The 18,688-nt window shown below is 42.6% G+C and overlaps 1 protein-coding gene across 3 annotated transcripts; it reads left to right on the top strand.

The window, feature by feature from the left end:
- Positions 1-10,777: 10,777 nt before the first annotated feature.
- Positions 10,778-18,505, top strand: LOC134185508 (protein shortage in chiasmata 1 ortholog-like). Of its 3 annotated transcripts, XM_062653311.1 has the most exons (16): positions 10,778-10,871; positions 10,936-11,034; positions 11,106-11,150; positions 11,222-11,361; positions 11,935-12,007; positions 12,174-12,231; positions 12,304-12,533; positions 12,764-12,845; positions 13,380-13,431; positions 13,492-13,670; positions 15,539-15,767; positions 15,835-15,878; positions 15,991-16,093; positions 16,941-17,528; positions 17,747-17,849; positions 18,279-18,505. In XM_062653311.1, the coding sequence occupies exons 1-16, from the start codon at positions 10,856-10,858 to the stop codon at positions 18,404-18,406; spliced, it is 2,169 nt and encodes a 722-aa protein (XP_062509295.1). In that variant the 5' UTR covers positions 10,778-10,855; the 3' UTR covers positions 18,407-18,505. The 3 variants fall into 3 exon arrangements, with proteins under 3 accessions (XP_062509295.1, XP_062509296.1, XP_062509294.1); XM_062653312.1 differs by having other exon boundaries at positions 10,783-11,034; positions 17,747-17,863; XM_062653310.1 differs by having other exon boundaries at positions 10,788-11,034.
- The last annotated feature ends 183 nt before the right edge of the window (positions 18,506-18,688 follow it).

The raw sequence follows: 18,688 nt of genomic DNA, 5'->3' as shown, positions 1-18,688 counted from the left end.
TTATCTGCTACGGTATCAAAGTTAATATCAACAAAAAATTAATATTAATATCAATAACACAGAATGGCTTAGTCGTCATTCACGTCTAAATCCAAGCCTGTTTGGTACAGTTGCACGCCATCTACCACTACAATACCATCTACCACTACAATACCGTCTCTAAAAGGATCTTTAGTACCATTCGTCTCGAATGCCAGCTTCGTTGCAAATATATCATTTATATCAATTATGGCATCGACGTCAACTTTCTCTATTCCAAGTGCATCTTCATGAGCTGTTATTACAGTTACTGAGTACTAGATTGTGATACAAAAAAACGTGTAGCAATTTTGACACCCGTGCTAACAGTAAGGGCAACGCCCACCTCTTGGTGGGGTTACTGGGCAACCTGGAAACATGCCCGAGTACGCTTCTGATATGCTAAAATACACTGAGTAAACTGATTTATGATAGAGTAGCAAGTTTCTGAGATTTTTAGAGTTTCTGCGATTGCTGTATTATTGACATGGACAATATTTAAAAATATATTGAGGACCGCTCAAAAATATTATTATTATATATTTTGTTTCATACCACTACCACTGTTCTGCCCAGGAGTTTTGGAGTGGTGGTCGGGTATCTGCTGCATTAAGGGGCATGATTTATTTCAGACAAGAAAGCACCAAACAGAATGTATCGCACTGTTGATGGTTTATAATCTGAAAAGCAGATTAAGAAAGCTGCAACTTCTGTCAACAGTCTGTCCAGTCTCACGTTTATACTATGGCAAGGATAGATGTCTGTCATCTATTGCAGCAAGTAAACCACTAGCATAGTGATGGTCGGAACATGTGGAGTGATGTTTGGTGTTTACTGAGTGATGGTCGGGCCCAACCACCTCTGACCACTGTGGGCAGAACCCTGCACTACAGGTACAGTAAACTGATTTATGATAGAGTAGCAAGTTTTGTAAAATGTATCATGTTGTTTAGTATAAAAAATTAAATATAATAATTACGTTACTACAGGTACAGTGCTCTAGGCCAGACAAGATACATACACTGACAAGTAAAAATTGATACAGGAATATACAAACATAAATTACGGTTTAATCCAGCTCTTGAAGTCCATGTAGGACAATGCCATGATTCTATTGATTTCATTAATTATTATTGTATGAAGGTTGTGTGTTTGTGTCTATTTGTTTGTGATTATGTTTGCAGTTTTTCTGCCTTGTACGTGTGAGTAAACGTCTAGGTTTGTTTGGTACTGTGTGAGCATGTTATTAGCAAGTGAAGAAGCACCTGATACTTCGCTCCACTTTGTCAGAGTGTAGTACGTCACAGTCTTTGTTATCTTTTGTCACATGCTGTTTCTATTATACACAACAATGTTGACGTGATTGTATTAATTAACAACAAACATTAGGTATGATTTGGATTCAACATTGTGAACTAAAGTAGATGTAGTCAATGTGGGTTATATGGGAATTCCAACGTACATTGTATTCACTTGCAGTGAAGGTTACTGTTTACTAGAGTCTGCGGAGGCCCTTCATATTTTAACTACTGAATCTGAATATTCTGAAATTGAGGCTGACTTTGTTGTTCTAACTTTGGGTGTACAACCCATTTTACTGGAGATGATTGATGACTCTGCTGTGGAATATTTTTTGAAATATTGTTTGGATGAGACAGTGGATGATGGCAACTATCTGTCTGATGGTGTGGAAGATGTTTTGGATCAGGCTTGTGAAGAAGTTTTCTGTGCTGCCGATGGAATGAATTGTGGCATTGAAGTCGAGGATCTGACATTATGGTTTAGTGAACATCTCTTGGATCTGAATCTTGGTAAATGAACTGATTTTGTGTGTCTGTCTGTCTGTTTGTGCATTTGTTTGTCGTGTGTGTGTGTGTGTGTGTGTGTGTGCGTGTGTGTGTATGTGTGTGTGTGTGTGTGTGTGTGTGTGTGTGTGTGTGTGTGTGCGTGTGTGTGTGTGTGTGTGTGTGTGTGTGTGTGTGTGTGTGTGTGTGTGTGTGTATGAATGCCTGCATGTGCACGTGTGTGTGTGTGTGTGTGTGTGTGTGTGTGTGTGTGTGTGTGTGTGTGTGTGTGTGTGTGTGTGTGTGTGTGTGTGTGTGTGTGTGTGTGTGTGTGTGTGTGTTCATCTTTTTGTCTGTCTCTGAATTGTTTTTGTGGACATTACTTCTTCTGTCTAGTTGAAGTTAGGTTACCTTTTGCAGAATTCAATGCAATGTGTTTGGAGGATGTGATCGTGATTGATGACTTAGAGAAGTTCCGAGAAAGAATACCAGGATCATACTCTTTGTCAAGACGACTTAAACCAAAAGCAGTTCAGGATCCGTTCTTGACAAGAGATGGGCAACTCATAACAGAGAAATTACTAAAGAGGTGAAACACACACTCACATTCACACACACACACACACACACACACACACACACACACACACACACACACACACACACACACACGCACAAACACACACACATACACGTGCGTTTTGAACTCTTTAATGATAAAGCAGCATGCATGTAGCAGTTACAGTGCACTAGAGTGGATCAGGCCTGAACTACTTTGTCCATCATAAACTTCTTGTGTTAATGGCTCGTTGTAAATCTGTTCAGGTGGGGATCAGACTATGACTTTGATTTTGGTGACGATTTAGAAACCATTCAAGAGGTCAAGTCAGAAGAAATTCTATACGATGATCTTAGTTTCATAAACGTAATATAACATATTGACGTACATCTTCCATTGAACACTTTCATTCTTATCATTATGTTGTTATTAGGATGAATTGTATGAGGAATTGCTTGTGCTCGATAGACTTGATGTCTTGGAAGGAGCAAGCGATGTTCCTAGTTTACACCAAATGACACACGTTTTACATCTGCAGTGTGACAATCTGAATGAAAGGGAATCTCCAGATTCATTGTTATCCACCGGTAAATCAAGTTCGTTTGTTCATTATGTGTACTCACTGGCTGCTCAGCTCATAGAAGCACCACACACAACTTGCTGTGCAGCTTTTTCTGTATCTTTGTATGTCAACTGATGACATTTTTTCTGATTTGCAGTAGACTACTAATGTGACATTGCATGATGTGACGTTTTTTGTTGTATTGTAACTTGTTTGTGTTGTGATGTTGTGTAGACTTGGCAAGGTTAGTCGAATGCAGCAAGAATGAAATTGATGCATTGGAGGTGCTGAGTCCGCTTCCAACAGAACATCCCACATGTGACCTTATTGAGAACAATAACAAAGGTGAAACAAAATGTGCAAGAAAACATTGTACCGTTATTGGTATGGAAGGAAAACAGATTAGGATGTTGACTGACTGGCTGATGGATGGAAAGACAGACAGCGACAGACAGGCAGGCAGACAGACAGACAGACAGACAAACATACAGACTGACAGACTGAACTTTTTGGACGTTGGGGACATAGTGGAGAGAAGTTTCTTCACCAGATCTCACTAAGATCACGTGATGAAGATGGAAAGCTGAATTTGATTGAATTTAGAACGTACTGGCAGCGAATACTGTTCATAACATTACAACGTTGTAATAGTAGTGTTTTAGCTAAAAAAGATTGACAGAATAGTTTGTTGTAATGACTCTGTAGATGATAGCTACAAACATCAGATGGCTGTTCGTTAGAGCTTTTCTTCTACGACCATATCTTGCACTCTTAGTGCTATATGTAGCCTTTTCTGTATTAACGTTGATGTTTTCAATAAATGTTCTTTGACAGACAGACAGACAGACACACAGACAGACAGACAGACACACAGACAGACAAACAGACAAGACAGACAGACAGAGAGACAGACAGACAGATTGATATATTTGAACTCTTACTCTACCAATAACAATTGCTAACTTTACGTATGCATAACAATAATAGTCAATGAACAAAATGTTGAACATCTTTATCGTATAGAAAGTCATCAAAATTGCACTTAGACAACTTCGACAACTTTTTAAAACTCACAGAGTTGCAAGACTGTACAACTACAGACAGTTGCTTTCTCCATCTATCTCTAAAGTCTGTTTTGCGGCTCTTCCATTTGCATCTTTTGAAATTTTTGAGATCTCATTGACAGACAGACAGACAGACAGACAGACAGACAGACAGACAAACAGACAGACAGAGACAGACAAACAGACAGGCAGGCAGGCAGGCAGGCAGGCAGGCAGAGGCAATAGGACAGATTGACACACAGACAAACACACACTTGCTACACATGCTCGCACCTGCACACACACACACACACACACACACACACACACACACACACACACACACACACACACACACACACACACACACACAGGTGCAAAGACTGACTGATTGACAGGCGGGTGGACAGCTAACTAGGCAATGAGGAACTGGCTTTCTACTGTCTTCATATAAAACAACAAGTAGACAGAAAAACAGACGAAGAATAATCAAGCAGAATAGGGAAGCTCTGCAAGCAGGCAGACAAACTAAACTATTGCAACCGTCTCTTGCAGTAGTCTCAGTGACTGTGGCACTAAATTAATTAATATACTCTACATGTCATGCAAACATCCTGACTCCTAATCTTTCAGCGTGTCATACTTCATACATTGATTTGATCTGATTAGGTTGTGAAAATGCCAGAGACATAATGGCAAATGCTGTCCTCGAATCCCCCATATTCTCTCCATTTCTACTTGCTTCCCATCCACAAATTCCTTTTTCTCTCGGCTTGCTGTCTCCCTTACCTCTTAGTCCAGAATGGAGTCTGTAAGCTTTTATATACAATTCACATTCGCAACACTGAAATTTTGTCTTCATCATATACACTACAGGCGTCTCTTTAGCCCGAAATCGATGAGTGAAAGAGAAAAGAAGCTGATAGAGAGTGAAAAAGACTTTGATGATGTGCTAGGCCTTATGCTTGCTAGTAAGTTGTAAAATAGAAATTAGTCAATGAGTCAAGAGTTACCTACTTGCTTGTAGTGCCAAATTTGCAGTTGGATTTTGTGCTTCCGCCGAGCCACAAAGTTGCAATTGAAGCTCTTCAACTTGCTGAATATGAGTATACAGCAGAGTCAGAGCTGCTTTTGCCATGGGATCCGTTGGTCGATTCGGTTGATGCAATGAAACGAGGAAGAGAGATGCTGGTCAGTGACTGGCACCACTTGATGCCTTACACTGTTGATGATCCTGAAAGTGAAACGTTTGTGAAAGAGCAGCCATTTTATGCATACGGTGAGTAAGGAGAAAGTTTATGTTTTATATTATGTGTATCTCTTTCTGTGTATTTGTGTCTGTCTGTCTGCCTGATTTAGATAGATTATTTGATTATGACATTCAAGGCCAAGTCCATTAGTTCATCTTATGACTTTGTTGTTTGCAAGGACTGGTTTGCTTTTAAAAATCCTAGCATAGGTACAAGTAGAATCTTTATGAGAATAAATTATCTGTCTGTCTGTCTGTCTGTCTGTCAATCACATATATTTGAACTTTTATCTATGATACATTTTGCAATGCAGGGTACTATGTGCTGTTCAACTACTAGTAGTGTTCATCAACTAAACTAAGCTACAAGCAAGCATGAGGACTACACTTAAAAACTACAGTGTACAAGCAAAGTCTCCAGTACCAGCTAGTAGCTGAAGTACTGGGTGGCAAAAGGTCACATCTGTTGTCTTCAGACAGCGAAGATAGCTTTTTAGAGATGACTCTAGCATTACACTTCTGGAGCTGAATAGAAAAGCGTTTGGACCAGAAGTCGATAGAGACCGCAGCATTTGGTCGTCCCACTTGTCTGATGACTTCTTTGATAATTTGCACAGGAGTTTCTACCCATTGATCCCCAAGCTCCAAAATACTCCATTATCAGTGGGGTTACAGTGGCAATTATGCCACTTGGTAATTGCTGTTTGCTGTATTTCTCTTTCTTTCTGTCTGCTCACCTCTCTGCAGCGGCACCACTAACACCAGTAGATGATGGAAAGATGTCACTACTCCATTTGTGGGCGAGGGAGATATCTAGGTCAACGTTGTTTCCAATGTCCGAGTCAAAAAATACGGTTTGTTGTCTGTAGTTGTATAACGACTCCTCGGCTCTGCGATGGTGGATATGCAACCCACGGAAACAGTCAGACTAGATGGACGAAATCGATTTGTGAGACCATACCGGCCCGCCACCAGTCTTACAGGTCAGCAGATGGTATCTGCTGTCACCTATAAGAGCTCCACAATTGCATGTCGTTGTCCACCTGGAGAAGGCTATGGGCAAACCCAAACAAAGGAAGGACGCCAAGCAAAATTTGCAAGAATTGAGTACGAACACTTCCGGTGTAGGGATAGCGTTAAGCCATGTCTGTCTGTCTGTCTGTCTGTCTGTCTGTCTGTCTGTCTGTCAAATAACATTTATTTCAAACATACATCTATAATGCAATGCTAGCTAGGTAACTATATAAAGTTCTGTAACTACAAGAGTTTACTAGGACTAGATTTTAAAAACAAACATACATGTAACACTTAAAAGAGAACAATGCAGACTACCCGGAGCCAACTTAGTGGCTGAAAAACTGGGTAGAGCAATCTACAGTACAGTCAATGTCATTTGTCAGAGCTGAGATTTTTCTCATGATGACCTTTGCGGTGCACTTCTGAAGTTGAGTTGAGAATCTCTTTTTCCATATGTCCAGCAACTCAGCAGTGTTAGGTCGACCAAGTTCATCACGTGACTTCTTGGCTAGCCTTTCCAGAAAGTTTTTCCCATCTCACCCCATCGTCCAAAATGTTCTATAGCTAAGGGAATGAAACTGACTGTTGATCCACCTGGTAAAATTTTCTTTGCATATTTTGCCTTTTTCCTCTCTTCTCTTCTTTTTTGCAGCAGCACCATCTGACTCAGATGACCTTGGAAAAACATCAGAGCTCTGTCTGTTTGTCTGTCTGTCTTTCTGTCTGATTTAAATAGATTATTTGATTTTGACATTCAAGGCCAAGTCCATAAGTTCATCTGATGACTTTGTGGTTTGCAAGGACTGATTTGCTTTTGAAAAATTCTAGCATATGTACAAGTAGAATCTGTGTGAGAATAGATTATCTGTCTGTCTGTCTGTCTGTTTGTATGTCTGTCTGTCTGTCTGTCTGTCAAAGGGTAAACTTCAGTACCAATCTATGCTCGGAAATTGGCCTCTTGAGTGCAGCTCATTGTCTGTCTTCTGCACCTCACAAAGGGATGCTGCAAGATTATATTCTGCTCAAGGTAGTTGGTCTGGGGCTTGGTTAGAGGCCTTACCATCCTCAGATAGGTACGCACTTATTGCAAAGGATTCCGTCTAGCTTCCTTTCTGAGTCTCGGTCTACCAATGCCTTTTAAGTCATGCATAAACAAATGTGAATGTGGGAGTAGACCTGGATGGAACTGGGTATCATCTTCTCGCCTGCAAGTTTGGCGGAGGACCAGTCTGGCAACACAATTCTATAGTGTCAGGATGGTGCAGTTGTTTGAACGAGGTCCAACTGCATCATCGCAAAGAGCCAAGAGAACAATATACAGAATCTGAGATTGCCCCGATATTTTGATGTACGGTGAATCAAGCACAGAGATGGACGTAACCATAACTCACCCTTGGTTCAAGGACATTCTAAATAGAGCGTCTGAAGAGGCAGGCTATGCAGCTGAGAGATGTGAGATGAGAAAGAAAAGCAAATACGATGCTCTGTCAGTTCAGGATGGCACAACACCTAACTTAGCTCCTCTTGTCTTTGAACACTTTGGGTTCTGACGTCAGGAGGCTGATAACTACCTGAACTTACTCTCGAAGAAATCAAAAGATTTGGAGGGCAGAAGTACTGAAGCTGACTTCAGGACAGGATGGCATAGGCAGATTTCTATAATTATCCAGAGATGTAATGCTAGAGTTATATTAAAGAAAATAAGTAGATTGCATGTAGGTAAAATAAATGATGTTTTCTTTGATGTAGATATTCAGCACTATGTTCATTAGGATAATAGCTATGACCTCAGACATTTCAGTAGCTTTTGTTAACACTTAGGATGCTTCGTTTTGCTTGTTACATTTACAGCTTGGGAGAGAATAACTATCTGTCTGTCTGTCTGTCTGTCTGTCTGTCTGTCTGTCTGTCACATATATTTTCAAACATTCATCTATCATACAAAGAGTGCTAGGCAATGACATAATGTTTTAGGTGCTACAGTACACAGGAAAAAGCACTAAAAACAGTAACAACTTAACTTAAAAGATAACCCAGGTCTGTCTGTCTGTCTGTCTGTCTGTCTGTCTGTCTGTCTGTCTGTGTATGTCTGTCTGTCTGTCTGTCTGTCTGTCTTTCTGTCTATCTGGATGATACAATAATTGGAATCAAGCAAGTTTAAAGATCAAATTTGGTGGTTTTGGATTGACACAGATCAGTCAAATTTCACCAGCAGCTTTCTTATCTTCATGGTGTCAAGCCATGAAAGACTTACCTGAGAGTTTTCCATCATTTTTTGATTTAGTCTTCAAAGCAGTAAATCACTGCCAGGGTCAATCGCCTCCACTGTGGCCTCTTCCTATCAAGCTTTACCACCAATACTCAAGTCAAACCACAAAGATGGAGAACAACAGTCTCTTGATGACTTTATCTCATATCCAAAGACATTAAAGCATCAATTATCCACAAAGATTGCCAGTGATAGTGCTACTGATATTATTATACAAGCACAGTCTGATAGAGATGCAGCACAGTTGAGATCCCTGCAAGGACGAGGGGCTGGTGCACGGCTGGATGTCATTCCCACTTCTGCTAAGTACGCTTTAAAAACAAACGAATTTTCTTTAGCTTCTTACCTGAGGTTGGGATTGGCTCTTCTTTCACCAATTGGATTAAAAAGTGTGATTGTGGTCATGATTTGGATAAATACGGATACCATCTTTTTTACCTGTAAATATGAGGGCGGACCTGTGTGGTCTCACAATTCAGTCTTAAATGGGTGGAGTGAGTGTCTGTCTGACCTTCACCTTCCCCATCAAACAGAACCAAGACATTAATACATCAATACTGAAGACCCTCCAGACATTACAATGTTTGATTCAAATAGTGGACAGAATTTGGATATTGGTGTGTCCCTGACTCATTCGTGGAGTCAGGACATCATCAGGAGGGCTAGCAAGAAAATGGTCATTCTGCCGCGACAAGAGAAGATAAGAAAATGAAAAAATGTTCAGAAGAGCTTGTTCCAGGAGGATATGTATCAAGATGTGTTCCTCTTGTGATAGAACATTTTGGGAGGTGGGGCACAAAACAGAATATTTTTGCAGCATTTGTCACAACAGTCAGCAAATCGAGAAGCCAATTTTAATGCTTCCATGTTCATGTTGTATTGGAGAAAAAGATTGTCTACAATTCTGCAAAGATGCAATGCCAAAGTTATCCTTAGAAAACTTTCAAAACTTTTACCTAATCATGGTGATTTAGAAAGATTATTTGATTTTGACATTCAACGTCAAGTCCATTAGTTAATGACTTTTTTGTTTTCAAGGACTGATTTGTATTTAGAAAATCCTAGCATATGTACACAAGTAGAATTTGTATGAGAATAAATTATCTGTCTGTCTGTCTGTCTGTCTGTCTGCCAATACATATATTTGCATATTGCAACTGCTAGTACAGTCTAAATATTGTCCTAACAGCTCTGTCTGTCCATCTGTCATCATATATTTTTGAATACATGACTATATTTTCATTTCAGCAAAATAGTAAGTACTTAAGTTCAAATGTACCTTGTCCATAATCTGCACACTATACACTTCACTAAGAATGATCTATCTGTCTGTCTGTCTGTCTGTCTGTCTGTCTGTCTGTCTGTTTGTGTGTTGAATGTATGTGTTTTATGTTAGTTGACTGGCAGTTATCAGAGCAGATAAATTTACACGTTTTGTGTCTTGCATTACTCTTATTGTAGAAGGCGATGACCTCCCCTTGACACTTTCGTTTCATCTAAATAATACAGAACTGACATCAGCACCAGGAGCCAAAGGCGTGCCCACTTGGACTTCAAATGCAGGTAAGCTTGCTGCACCGATACACTAACCCAACAATAGACTTTTAGTCAAGCCTCGCCATTGGTATTTCTATCCTTAGAGCCACGTGGCTATCACAAGTTCTTGCCATCTGCTCTCCCTCATTCTGACTGCACTTCAATGAATGTTCAATTGTCAAAGCATCGGTCGTCTGAAAGCAATCGTCTTCAAACGGAAAGTGTCGGTGGCCTTTTGGATGACTTTCTAATTCTTCGTGGCACACAACATGCGAGCATGACGGAAAACATTGCATCACCGTGTAGTAACATCAATGATAAAACCGAGAACCCTCATTGCAGTCAGATTATTGGTACCGACCAAGACAGTACGGCCAAACCAGTAAATCTATGGAAAATGCGTGATGTCAAGCTGACAAGTAAGACTACAGTAACTATAAACAGACAGATCATGCACAACATGTAGTCGACAGTTCGATGAACTCGTTTGTTTGAATGCATGTATGACTCGCCTTCTATTGCAGACATGCATGCGCATCTCTCAATATATCATATTGTAACAATTAGTACCATTCAGTGGCTAGTGGCTAGTCTTAAATTTTTTACTCGATTTCTATTGATTGTGTAGCTTAATTAATTAACTGCTTGTCGTTCATTATCAGGTGTGTTCAAGGAGATACTTGTAATGATTGAACAACGAGGCGAGATGATTGTTGCCAATCTACATCAACTCGGTGTTCTTTCGCCGTCTGAGACGTTCTGTATGGTCACACTGGAACGTCTACGCTTTGTATTGAAAGAGAAAGAGAAAGAGCTTGATGACCGAAGAGTCCAGTTGGTCGATCAATTTAAGTCTGTTTTTGTGTGATGGTACTCGAGTGCTATCACGTTGTTGTAGATGCAGCAATCGTGGAGGCATACAAACAGACTGCATGTTTGTATACTCTGATTGATGTTGCTGATCTCCTGATCAATTGCAGTTTTCATGCAGCAACAGGTGAGGGACTGAAGTTTGTGCGTGCATTGTAATTGCTTGGGGAGATGAGCCATTGGGACTGATTTCTTTAGATCGGTTTACGTCAATTCAACAGCAGCAGCGCGATGTTGTTGGCAGTAAGGCCGTTTGAATAGTCTTTCTATTTCGTTGAGTTTGGTGATACAGATGGGTTGATCGATGTCGTTAGATTCTCTGGATGGTCTCGCTCAGTCTTTGCTTGCGAATCAGTGTGCTCTCGAAGAGCAGAAGATAACACATCCGAAAATTGCTATGTTGGTTGACATGGCAACCAAGATAGTAAAGAACAGGGATAAAGAAAGTATGAAGGTTAGTGTGTTTGTGAAGAATCAAGTGGAAGACGTTTGTATAGAGAAATATTATATTAGTAGTGACGGACCATTGTGCATTCACTTTGTGTGGGGCAAGAAATTGAGTATGTGGAGGGCATACAGGCAGGGAGACAATGGGTGGGTAGACCAAACAGAACAGACAGATGGACGGACGGACCGACAGACTGAAGGACGGACGGACGGATGGACAGACAAACGGATGGACAGACTGAAGGACAGACGGACGGATGGACAGACGGACGGATGGACAGACGGTCTAACGGACGGACGGACGGACGGAAGGTCTGACGGAAGGACTGACAGACAGACTGACTGACGGACGGACGGACGGACAGACAAACGGGCAGGCAAGGACGGCTTCATGGCAAAGAGAGACAGAGAGGTGATACAGGTACGCAGACAGAGTCAGCCACACACATAAGACTGTTGAGTCCTGAACAACTTGAGTGACACCTACAAAGCTCTAATATGCAAGCTTGAACGCTCGCAACTTAAACTTTTCGTTGTTCATCAGTCAATCGGAATACACTTGACTGCTGTGGTCATTTAGGCTCTATTTGTTGTATCACGAAATGGCGATGTCTTACTAGACGAGATATCTCAGAGTCTCAACAGAGTTGAAGGTAATATAATATTGAGCATATTGCACACACACACACACACACACACACACACACACACACACACACACACACACACACACACACACACACACACACACACACACACACACACACACACACACACACACACACATTGACTCATCAAAATCGCTGCTCTGGCAATCAGGTTTGCGACTGAAATTATTGTATCCCGGAAATAACTCTTCAAGTGATCTAATGTCAAGGTGAGTTAGAGTTCTAAAACATTCTAGTTATCTACAGTTTTTTTAAATGTTTTTCTCTTTCTTATCTTGTAGTCTGCAGGACTTTGATTGTGTTGTGACGTCTGTCTCGTGTCTACCGTCTGATGGTATTTTGTGTGATCAGTTTCAACTAATCGTACGATACGAAAACGATGATTCTCTCGTTTTCGATCTCGTTGGCCAACAAGTATCATCGAGTTGTGTCAACTGCAAGCTGCTCGTTCTCAACGTCGTCGGCTTCTCTCTCCAGCAAGGAGTGACAGAACTCGATGGAAGGGACGGCGGTATGACAGTGTTGCGTGCAGTTTGGTGATAGAAGTCGCATGGGCGTAGGAAGGTCTCCAGGTTTGGGTGGCACTGTGCCCAACATTACAATCTTGTTCAACATAATTATGCTCTACTGCTTTGGGAGTAATGCAGTGAGACAGGAAAATTATTGGCGGGAAATGGACCCTTGGGCTCCACCGTTAATTCCTACGCCTATGATTAGTGTTACTCTTGAGGGAATGTTTAGATTGGAACCGGCAACAGATGACTTTCATCGGATCAACTAAAGTTGTTGAAGACACGGATTTGTTGCAGCTTTTGGAAGCAAGGTGGGTTGCTTGTGCAGTTGGACTGCAGAGTCACGGCACGGTACAGTCATTTAGTATATATATTATATAATTGTGTGTGTGTGTGTGTGTGTGTGTGTGTGTGTGTGTGTGTGTGTGTGTGTGTGTGTGTGTGTGTGTGTGTGTGTGTGTGTGTGTGTGTGTGTGTGTGTGTGTGTGTGTGTGTGTGTGTGTGTGTACAGATATCATTATATATGCAGCGAACGTTAGGGAAAACCTCGGCAGTTGAGGCGCACGCCCTTCCTGGTGATAAGATTAAAGACTTACAGCGCAAAGTGAACTGATCTACGTATACAGACACCAACAGTACAACAGTCTTCACACTTCAAGAAATGCCTCAATATTTATTCTGTAATATCACCTAAAGCGCAGGACGGTTGGACAGTCTGCAGACAGATGTCGAAACGGCAGTGCTACTGCAAGCTTATATCGTGGGAATTTATTAATTACTTGAAAAAATATTATGTTTTTGTCTTCATGTGTTGCGGTCACTGTACTTTGTGATGTCATCCGCAGATACAACATCGTTGTGGTTGTTCGGAATTTTAACGAGTTGGAAGATTCTTCGGTACGTAACCATATTATAATACGATTGGAGTCATCATGCTAATACTAATGGCATCTCTAGGGTCGACAGTATTTCGCAGACGTTATTGTCGATGAACGCACGGGCATCGTTCTCGTGGAACAGTCAGACCTATCCCTGCCTACGTTTCTCAAATCGCTACGGCAACGGACAACGTTTCTCTCTTTCAAATATGAGACTTGCTGGATTATTGTGCGTTCTAAACTCGATGACGCTCACAGGTAAGAGAATTGATCAATAGAGTAGCAGTGGCGGATCGAGGATTTGCTACATCAAGGGGTATGTGAATGCCATCCAGGTTGGGGGCAACATAGATGCCATTATTGTAGCTCTTCGTTTGTAGCTAGCTCGTTTGCATGATGACTTATTTTATATACAGTGACCGTAGGCTGCTGATTGGCGGGCATGCCCCCTGGCCTTCGTGGTTCCTACGCCTATGCCGCCGGGGCACAAAACTTGAGGTGTGGGCCTGTTCTTTAGTAATCCTAGACTATAGACCGGTCCCGCGGTTCTTGCCATGACTGATCCGGTTTTTTAGGGTTAAGAGTTAGGGATGTAGGGTTAGCGTTAGGGTTAGGGTTATAGGATTAGAGTTAAGGTTAGGGTTATAGGGTTAGAGTGAGGGTTGTAGGGTTAGAGTTAGGGTTATAAGGTTAGAGTTAGGGTTAGGGTTATAGGGTCCGGAACCACTTACGGCAATACTGGATCAACTATGGCAGCCACAACCGGCTCCCTGGATCAGTTGACTCAATGAGGCGGGGACCAACTGTAGTGTGACAGACCGCAACAGTTGAGGTAACAAAGCTAACTAAGCCGTTACAATAGACTTGAATGAAAAAGACCCCTACACTTTGTTAGTGTGTGGAAAAACTATGAAGAAAGACAAAGTGTGTCGTACAGCTGAGCGGGAACAAGCAGCACGCCGCTCATCCGAAATGAACGGCAACGGCAAATTGTGAACAAATTGCCGCGAGGCAAAACGGCACGCTCCGAGTGTCATCGGCAAACCACTCGCTGCTGCTCAAGTTTGACCAATCGTAGCCTAGCATGAAATCAGGTGGTCGCGCTTATCCGGGATATCCTTTGCTTGAAGTAGTGCATCACAACAGGTGCAAATGGTACTCATCTAGAGGTGGCTCTGCATGAATCGTGAAGACGCCATTCACGGACAAAATTGTCCTGCTCTCTTTTTTCTCCGAAATACAGGGCGTATACGTACCTAAAGTAACGTCTGTTGCGCACTTTTTGGCGAAGAAGTAGTAAGTTAGTAACAAAGTCAAATCAAGAACATCTTTATATACGGGTAATTATTATTTCTCGGGAGTCAGACAAGAGGGCACCAGACACCGCAACCAGAAATGGACAGAAGACCGCGGTACCGCGGCTTCGCTAGGTAGAACGCGGCCATCACGGTTTGCCGCACCTCGTCGTGGAGGTGAGCGAAACATATTGTGTAACCAGTAGCGTAGCTAGGCATGAGGCAGTGAGGCAGTTGCCTCGGTAGGAAAAATGGGCGTGGCATTTGTCACTATGGGAGAGAATAGGCTAAATGGGTTAGCTCTCATGTTTGTCCACAAGGATATGAAAATTAGCAGAGAAAATGTTCTGCAAAGATTTGATTCCACGAGACATAGAAGGATTGGACAGCTTCATCTGCCAACTGCTAACTAATCCAAGTGTAGTTTACTGTTTTTACCCTGTCAAATCAATTAAGCATATCAATATGACAGCAATAGCCTTAGGTAGTGCATATCAATAAGGAATTAATATTAATAAAAAAATTAATATTAATATCAATTTGCCTCGGTAAGAAAAAAATCCTGGCTACGCCACTGGTAACCCATTCTTCTCGGCAGGTCATGCGTTTACAATGACGTCATAACTAGGATCGGTATCTCTATGAACAAATAGCAAGATGAGAGGATTTGTTAAAATGCAATTGTAACAGGTCTGCCATCTAGACTCTTGTTTTGGACGGATTTTTTAAACTAAATCAAGAAAAAAGCTCCAACGGGGCACGAGCCTCCATTTCCCCCGCCTGCTACTTGTATACGGTTTAGTGCATGCGTACAAATGTTGCGTTCGATAGGCAGTCGTTCGGAGATTGTTGCAGTAGGAATATTGCGAGACTACTGGCGTCGAGCGCTCACTTCTCTCCGGAGGAGAACGGGTTCGAGATGCGACTGGCGTACGCTTTCGGAAACGACGAGACGGCGAGAATCGTGAGAGAGATCGGCGAGTTGGCGTATGAGGACACAAGAGTATGGCAGAAATCTCAATGGATACAGAGATCATGGCTGACAGAACAAATGAGTCTTGTAAGAATTTATATCAATTTTTATTGTGACGCAAACGGGGCTCATGCTGTTTGCTTGTACTTCTTAGCACGAGAAATTTCTTATATCTATTCCAAGTATTAATTCATTGAGGTAAGAATGGTGTGTGTGTGTGTGTGTGTGTGTGTGTGTGTGTGTGTGTGTGTGTGTGTGTGTGTGTGTGTGTGTGTGTGTGTGTGTGTGTGTATTGTTGATTGATTTCTAGTGCTCAAGTTATGTTGACAGCAGCTCCGTTACGAGACCTGCTCTCAATGTCTAGAGAGGAGCTCTTCTCGACATGCCGTTGGCTGCCGGTTAGAGTCCTCGAGGTGAGACATGTGCATGTTTGACGAGCAAACACGGTCACTCAACACGTTGAGGCCACAAGAACAAAATTATTAGAAAAAGGGTTTGTTGTGTTACAGCCTGGTTCACAATGTGTGCCGTTTACTTTAGCGACGCGTCGCGGAAAACCTCTGGCTGCCGACGTCTTCCGCGCGAACGTGTTGCCGCGCCGCAGTCTCTGTTCACAAATACCTTTTTGCAACTGCGTCCTTTGTCTGGCTCCCGAGCCGTGGTAATTACAGTACCCAGATAAACTTACTCACGTGATTTCGTGCTAGATTATGATTGGGCAAGTTCAACGGGAGTGTGTGGTTTTAGCCTACTACACGTAGTAAATCTTTAGCGGTACGCCGCTCACATATGAAGTATGCCGCTTTTACCGTGCGGCATCTATTCACAACGTTAGTTGCCATGCGGCGTGTCGCTTGTTGCCGCTCAGTTGAACGGCACGTTGTGAACCAGGCTTAATCAGCGAGGTTTATATGCTCAAAAATCCGGGGCATGCGCGCAATTTATGGATATTTCTATGTTTGTTACTATTAGCAACTTTCAATGCACACAAATGTACAAATTCACGTAATAAATGTACAAACTTATACAGTACCTTATTGAATACAACAAGCATTCCTCAAAGTCGTACACAGTACAATTTAAGCGAACAAACTCAAGTATCTACCAAGTACAGCAAAATACAAATGCAAATTAAACTTTTACGGTAATTTTGAAAACATGCCTACCAGTCCAAAACCAAAAATTTGTTTCGCGCTCTCTCAAACAAATAAAAAGTTATTCCTGTGGTCTCTAGATGTGTGTGCATGCATGCATTTCTAGCGTTTTTATGAAACAACGCATTGGGGGCGAAGAACTCTCCTCTCGCCGTCGGATTCGTTGGTGGACACTCTCCCGCATCTGAGATTAGACGTCGAATCGACAGACCGGTATGACGAAGAGGCGGAAAGTGAGGCGGCAATGGTCGAACTGGTCAATGACATGTGCACGCCTCCTTCAGTCACCGGTCTCTGTGAACGAACCGACTCGCTGGTAATGACCGACGACGTTGGAGTCGATTTCGACTCAGACGTTTCGATGATAGAAGAGAGCGTTGAGAGTAGAAACTACAGAGCACAGCAGAGTCGCTGCGTCGGCTTGAAATCGTTGGGACGGTTCCACGGTGGCAGAACTCGACGTCGACACGCGCGTGACGATTTTGCTGCTGCTGCTGCTGCTGCTGCAATGGGGGTGGGTGACAGTCGGAGAGAAGAAAACGAGCGGTATTGTACTATGAGACAGTCTAATAGTCGTGGCTCGTCTGTAAAGTCTTTTTGTCGGGAGGCGTCATTGCCTAAACGAGTTTGTCCAAGTGGGATGGATTGCAGTGTGAGTCAGAGTAGGGATGAAGCTCACTACACAGGATGTCTGGTGCGATAGAATACTGTATACCGTATTTCTTCGATTAGACGCTGCAGCTGAGAGTACAGGTAAGATATAAATGCCACCCTCGAATAAACGCCGCAACAACTGAGAGTACAGGTAAGATATAAACGCCGCCATCGAATAAACGCCGCGGCGTTTAATGGGAGAAATATGGTATTGTTACAGTATTCCTTCTGGAACGCTCAATCTTTTATTGTTTCTAGGAACGATGCGGTGAGTCGGTGTCGCGGTACGCTGATGTTGTCACTCGCGGTGACCGTCGAGTCCCGAGCTCCGACCTTTGCGGCGAATTGGACTCATACTCAAGTGAGCGGAGCTCGGTACTTTGTAAATAACTTTGATTCGCTGCAGACTTCAGTGGCGGATCCAGAGTCTTTCAGACGAGGGGCGCGCGTTAGGCTCCCGAAAACGTGACCTCACGAAACGACAAAATGCAGAATTAATGGCCATACAGTCAGTGCATGCTCATGCTCATGCACACACACGCGCACACACACACACACACACACACACACACACACACACACACACACCTAACACACACACACACACACACACACACACACACACACACACACACACACACACACACACACACACACACCTCAGACCTTCTTTATCGACTACTTCCGGTCCACAACGGGGGGCACATGCTCCGCCACTGGATTCGTCACCTTGTAACTTGAGCTCTGTTAATTAACATGCGACTAATTGTATTGTTGACTGTGTGTACAGATTCGCCTGACTGGTCCGTCTACTCTCCCACCTTGGTGAGTCCGGGAAGCTCTCACAGTGGCAAGAGACTCGTGTACAGAAGGGTACCGGGATCAGTGGACGGTCAGACGAAGTTAGCATTTTCGTAGTTGGCTAGAGCGAGCGTACGAAATCAGCACAACTTTCTCTACCTCACCCACACATTTATACGGAAAAAAATTGTAGTTAGTCACGTGGTCTTGATGCCCGTATTATGACATTGTGTACACCATAACTTATTAGAGTTACCTCAGAATTGCGTTGCTCTGTGTGAACTGCGCAAGCTATGGGGTGACTTGTACGATCACGACTATCCCGGATGTATCTGTCACCATGGAAATGGCAATGACTCTATAGTACATACAAACATCTCAACAACTAAGCCACAATTT

This window comes from Corticium candelabrum, chromosome 10 (genome assembly GCF_963422355.1).
Source record: "Corticium candelabrum chromosome 10, ooCorCand1.1, whole genome shotgun sequence".
Lineage (NCBI taxonomy): Eukaryota > Metazoa > Porifera > Homoscleromorpha > Homosclerophorida > Plakinidae > Corticium > Corticium candelabrum.
Note: the sequence above shows the minus strand (reverse complement) of the source record. Positions and strands in the feature narration are given on the sequence as shown.

Coding starts and splice junctions, on each gene's coding strand:
- LOC134185508 (XM_062653310.1), top strand. CDS start 10,905: ATGGTACTCGAGTGCTATCACGTTGTTGTAGATGCAGCAATCGTGGAG. Junction 11,362..11,934: donor GGGATAAAGAAAGTATGAAG/GTTAGTGTGTTT, acceptor GTGGTCATTTAG/GCTCTATTTGTTGTATCACG. Junction 12,534..12,763: donor ACTCGATGGAAGGGACGGCG/GTATGACAGTGT, acceptor GGGAATGTTTAG/ATTGGAACCGGCAACAGATG.